General features: G+C 39.8%; 1 protein-coding gene across 1 annotated transcript; it reads right to left on the bottom strand.

Annotated features, from left to right (window-relative positions):
• Positions 1 to 634: 634 nt before the first annotated feature.
• RPL37A (ribosomal protein L37a) lies at positions 635 to 4,018 on the bottom strand. Its single transcript, XM_026665351.2, has 4 exons — positions 3,946 to 4,018; positions 2,458 to 2,586; positions 1,108 to 1,190; positions 635 to 775 (listed from the first exon to the last, which is right to left on the bottom strand). Exons 1-4 carry the CDS (start codon positions 3,946 to 3,948, stop codon positions 712 to 714), a joined length of 279 nt encoding a protein of 92 aa, XP_026521136.2. The 5' UTR covers positions 3,949 to 4,018; the 3' UTR covers positions 635 to 711.
• Between the last annotated feature and the right edge of the window lie 1,982 nt (positions 4,019 to 6,000).

Raw genomic sequence — 6,000 nt, 5'->3', positions numbered from 1 at the left:
ATTTACAACCACAAGAGTCTAAAATTTGTTAAGTGAGACATTTGTTAAAGGAATTCTACCACCCATTCTACCACCTTTCTTGCCATAGTAGTTAAGGTGTAAAGTTAGTAACATGGTTAAGTGAATTTACTTTCCCCATTTATTTTTTCAGGTTGTAAAAGGACATCACATGACCCTGGGACAAGCAACTGTCATAAATACAAGTCAGTTGCTAAGTGACTGAATTTTGATCACACGATCATTGAGATGCTGCAATGGTCATAAATGTGAAAAACAGTCTTAAATCATGTATGTGCCATTGTAACCTCGAATGGTCACTAAATGAAGTGTTGTAAGTCAAAAACTATCTGTATTCTGCAGGTATTTCCTCATTCTTTTTGAAAAAATTACTTCTAAGGATTTACAGATTTATTATAAATAAAACTGAAGGATCAGTATTAAACATTGATTTCAACATAATAGTTTAATTCAGTATGATGTGAGAGTCCTTAAAGTTTTAATTCTGCATTTATATTACTACGGCAACATTTATGTGCTGCCTTCCTATTTTTGTATAAATGGATCTGGAATGACGAGAAGGAACGTGTATACTCTAGGCTTGCAGAAAACCAGTACTGACACAACTGCATACAGGTACATTTTCACAGCCATGTTTAATTGGGAGATAGTGAGGCATGAGATAAAAGATAGCATTCAAACAAGAACATATTTCTACTGGTCTTTTAACTCCTTCAGTCTTCTAATGGCAGATTTCACTGTCACTGCTGAAGTGGTGCTGGAAAAAACAAAAGTATTTTTATTAGAGCCAAGAGTTTGGCCACAATTCAGAGATGTACCTATCATAAAATACTACTACTCAGCCCAGAAAGGGGCAAGAGGACTAACCCAACAGTGCCCCTAATCAACTAAAAATAAAATAATTAAAAGTATATACTTCTACCATGGCCCCAAATACCCTCCATCAGGTCATTTCAATCCCAATAACCAAAGAAAAATCTATCAATTGCATTTGAGTATTTCCCTCAGTTTATAACAGCACACCCCACCATAGATAAAAATGGAACATTCACTCAAAACTTAAGTCTAAACATCGTGCTGTTCTCTTACTTGTAGGTCCAAGCTCCACCAGCCACAGTTTTCATACATGAGCCACAATGCCAAATGCCCACTGCTTTCCTCTTCATTTTGGTCTGTAAGAAAAAAATATTTTCCCATTTGGCTAAGTATTCAAACTACATATTCAATTGTTCTAATGCACATTTCCTAACTGCACACATTTATGTTTTCATAAATTGAACCATGTGAACCAACTGGCAATACTTGCATACAGAAGCATGCATCATATGCCATAGCACATCCCAGAGTGCAGCAAGTAAGTGATAGGAGTCACATAATGACTCCTACGGATGCCTTGGGAGCAAAGAAGTTACCAGGATTACTACTCCTCTCTTTTAGCAACTATTTTTAAAGCTCTCTTGTAGAATTGCTCCAATAAGGAACACTACAATGCCTTGTTTTTTTATATAGTTAATATGGATCAGTTTTATTATTAACAAAGCAGAAAGGATTTTGCTAACTTCACTTTGAAGAACGTAAAATTTCCTCAAGCAGATAGCCAATGTAAAAATTCCAAGCACAATAAGCAAGCTAGTTCCTACAAGGGTCAGTAATTAAAAATTAATTCTAGGTTTGACAGTAAATTAGTCATAACTTTTTTTTTTGCACTGGTTATTTTTCAGCACATCTGCAGCAATAAAAATATCCCCAATTAAATTATGTCTCTTATTTTTAAAATATATTTTTCTGGGTTTTTTGATAACATCCAAGTAGAATTCCTTAATTTTGAAGGTACAAAACATTTGGAAAATCAATTATTACCAGTGATATTTAACCTAAACAATAGTAAAAAGGATTGTATACTTAATATTTTGACAGCACCCTACTAAGTTTTAGAAGCATTCTGTACACTGAGCAGAAGACTGAAGGTAAAGCATTTTTTCCAGATCCTTCCTTTTCCATAGGAATTTTAGTTCTCAATTACCAAGACAAGTCTTAATAAACTGCAGTCCCAAGACATATGGGAGGAACCAATAGGAAAGAATGATTTAGGCTGAATGGATTAGGTCCAACTCAGACTTCTTTCTTGTAACTGAAATCCCCATATAAAACACAAACTATCCATACATTCTCAAGGTTTTACACAGAAATGGCCTTATTATTTCTTTCTGGAGGATTCAGAACATCTTCAAACACTTCAGAGAACTAAAAGAAGTAAAAACTACCAAAACTGTGGCACATTAGTGTAGGCATTTTTAAAAAACCAGTTCCTAAATATTATAAATTTATATCTAAAATAAGTGTCTCAGGAATAACTGATCTCTTAAAAAAGCTAAAAAGACATGGACACCCTCTAATTAAAAACAATATTTTCATACATTTGCTGCTATAGAGTCTTACCTTTCCACAGAAGGAGCATGTATACTTAGCATGTTGGCTAATTTCAATTTTCTTCACCATCTTCCTGAGGGAAGCTCCATATCGGGTACCATATTTACCTACAATCCCAACCTTCTTAGTACGCTTGGCCTATTACAACAGAGCAACAAAAGTGTCACATTTCTATTACCATCATCTGTTCTCATCAAGATAAGTACATAGAATGAAAGATGGTGTAGGTGTTATTGCAAGTATGGACTGTAGGAAAAGCCAAGGTCTTCACTTGATCATTAATTTCACAATATAACTTTAGATGCATTTGCATGCCACACTGTTTTTGTTTAATCGGTTCAAACCATAGCTCGTCCGCATGTAAATCTTTTACAAACCAACATTTTCAACTTAATCCACTTCAGAGTTGAGGGGGGTGGGGGGGAAATGAGGCAAGAACTCAATGAATGTGATTTTAAAGAAGCAAACAATTACCAAGCTAAGCACATTTAAATTTGGGGGAAAATATATCTGACCAGCCTAACTCCATATTTGCTTGCTTCCATCTCAGTAAGTTTAACATAATTTTCATTCAAATCAATGAGATACTAATCACAGTACTTCACCCAAATAACCAAGAGGCACAGCTAACAGGATAACTTTTTGTTGATTTAAGATGACAAATGCATAACAGCAGTAACATAATTATATAATTTTATTGCATATTAACGATTACATAACAGAATATTCATACTTGCTGCCTCAGTACCCAAAATGTACTAAATATTGTATGTCAGTTCAACTATTATCCCTAACTCCAGACCCCAATACAAATTGCTTCTGGATAGTGACTGATCTCTCAGTATTACAAATTAAGACTGGTAGAGGGCTCCGAGTATTTACAAACCTATTTTTTCCTCCCTATAGAAACCTTAAAAAAAAAAAAAGATTTAAAACTTGATGGAAAATGTATGAGGAAAAAAAGGGGGAGAGCGGAGAAGGATATAACGAACAACAGAATGGCTGCTAAAGCACTTAATCTGTACTTGAAATTGGAAAGTTTCAGCCACAAATAATGAACCGTTTTTTAAAAAAAGTGTTAAGCGGCTGTAATGTCAATAGCAGCTACCTCCTGCAACAAGAGTGCTTTTGCACCAAAATCAACACTTACTTGCATGCGAAGGAAGAAATCAATTACCCCCAAATTAAGTGCTTTCCATTCAAGCGCCGTTTTGCAGAAAGGAGAGAGGAGCAAAGGCGAAAGCTTCATGTTTTAGCGTCTACAGTCCCGCCTGATTCACATACTCAACGCGATTCTCACCGAAGCCGACTCTACCCGGCAGTTTCTGGCGAGTCGGTCCCAGGATCATCCCCAAATATTCCCCCAGTATCCCCAGATATCGTTTCCCCATGTATTTCATCCCCCATATTCCCAGACGCCGGCCCCGCAAACGCGAGGAACAGGAAAGATGGCAGCGGATGAAAACGAACATAAATACAAACTGAAATTCCACTCACCATCTTGCTCCTCCAAGGGGACGCAGAGAGAAAGAAGGAAATGCCTTCTGCGCGTGCGCATTGGCCGAGCCGACACCGGAAGAAAAAGCGCACACACGTGAACAACGATAGAGTCTGGCTTTTCTTTTGCGCTCCGTTTGATGTTTGGTGGAACTACTTCGGTAGACCGCCTTTTTTTCTTCTTCTTTGATACTTGCAAAAACTACCCTCCCGTGTTTTCGGTTTTTTTTCCCACCCCGCAATGCCCCCTTCATGCAAGTGTAATAAAAAGTATTGTTGAAATGCGATTTTTTGTTTTGAAAAAACACGATAGAACAGACCGTATTTATTTATAAACAATACTTTTAGAATAGAAAGATGGCTAGGATTGTGCTTATCTTTGTGGACGCCGATACATTTTTCAGAGCCCTGTTTCTTAAACGTTTTGCTTTCTCACTTTTAAAAATTGTAGAGGGCCCCCAAAAGAGCTTTGGCTTGTATGAATTATATTTATCAATGCTTACCATATTAAAAATTAAACTGGACAGATATATATATATATATACACTGCTCAAAAAAATAAAGGGAACATTTAAACAACACAATGTAACTCCAAGTCAATCACACTTCTGTGAAATCAAACTGTCCACTTAGGTAGCAACACTGACTGACAATCCATTTCACATGCTGTTGTACAAATGGAATAGACAACTGGTGGAAAGCATAGGCAGTTAGCAAGACATCCCCAATAAAGGAGTGGTTCTGCAGGTGGTGACCACAGACCACTTCTCAGTTCTTATGCTTTCTGGGTGATGGTTTGGTCACTTCTGAATGCTGGCGGTGCTTTCACTCTAGTGGTAGCATGAGACGAGTCAACAACCCACACAAGTGGCTCAGGTAGTGGCTCATCCAGGATGGTACATCAATGCGAGCTGTGGCGAGAAGGTTTGCTGTGTCTGTCAGCGTAGTGCCCAGAGCATGGAGGCGCTACCAGGAGACAGGCCAGTCCATCAGGAGAACGTGGAAGAGGCCGTAGGAGGGCAACAACCCAGCATCAGAACTGCTACCTCCGCCTTTGTGCAAGGAGGGACAGGAGGAGCACTGCCAGAGTCCTTCACAATGACCTCCAGAGGGCCACAAATGTGCATGTGGCTGCTCAGTCAGAAACAGACTCCATGAGGGTGGTATGAGGGCCCGACGTCCACAGGTGGGGGTTGTGCTTACAGCCCAACACCGTGCAGGATGTTTGGCATTTGTCAGAGAACACCAAGATTGGCAAATTCGCCACTGACGCCCTGTGCTCTTCACAGATGAAAGCAGGTTCAACTGAGCACATGTGACAGACGTGACAGGGTCTGGAGATGCCGTGGAGAACGTTCTGCTGCCTGCAGCATCCTCCAGCATGACCGGTTTGGCAGTGGATCAGTAATGGTGTGGGGTGGCATTTCTTTATGGGGCCGCACATGTGCTCCCCAGAGGTAGCCTGACCGCCATTAGGTACCGAAATGAGATCCTCAGACCCCTTGTGAGACCATATGCTGGTGCGGTTGGCCCTGGGTTCCTCCTAATGCAAGACAATGCTAGACCTCATGTGGCTGGAGTGTGTCAGCAGTTCTGCAAGACGAAGCAGTTCTGCATTGATGCTATGGACTGGCCCGCCTGTTCCCCAGACCTGAATCCAATTGAGCACCTCTGGGACATCATGTCTCGCTCCATCCACCACCGCCACATTGCACCACAGACTGTCCAGGAGTTGGGGGATACTTTAGTCCAGGTGTGGGAGGAGATCCCTCAGGAGTCTATCCGCCACCTCATCAGGAGCATGCCCAGGCGTTGTAGGGAGGTCATACAGGCACGTGGAGGCCACACACACTACTGAGCCTCATTTTGACATGTTTGAAGGACATTACATCAAAGTTGGATCAGCCTGTAGTGTTTTTTTCCACTTTAATTTTGAGTGTAAGTCCAAATTCAGACCTCCATGGGTTGCTAAATTTGATTTCCATTGATAATTTTTGTGTGATTTTGTTGTCAGCACATTCAACTATGTAGTGAACAACGTATTTAATAAGAATA

The sequence above is a fragment of the Notechis scutatus genome, chromosome 1 (genome assembly GCF_049901735.1).
Source record: "Notechis scutatus isolate UNSWTSFEM ecotype Mainland chromosome 1, rNotScu1.2, whole genome shotgun sequence".
Classification (NCBI taxonomy): Eukaryota; Metazoa; Chordata; class Lepidosauria; order Squamata; family Elapidae; genus Notechis; species Notechis scutatus.
Note: the sequence above shows the minus strand (reverse complement) of the source record. Positions and strands in the feature narration are given on the sequence as shown.

Excerpts from the sequence above, each read along its gene's own strand:
- RPL37A (XM_026665351.2), bottom strand. Across the intron at positions 1,191-2,457 it reads CATGCTCCTTCTGTGGAAAG|ACCAAAATGAAGAGGAAAGC; the intron begins GTAAGACTCTAT and ends TTTTTCTTACAG. Across the intron at positions 776-1,107 it reads GGTGGAGCTTGGACCTACAA|CACCACTTCAGCAGTGACAG; the intron begins GTAAGAGAACAG and ends TGTTTTTTCCAG.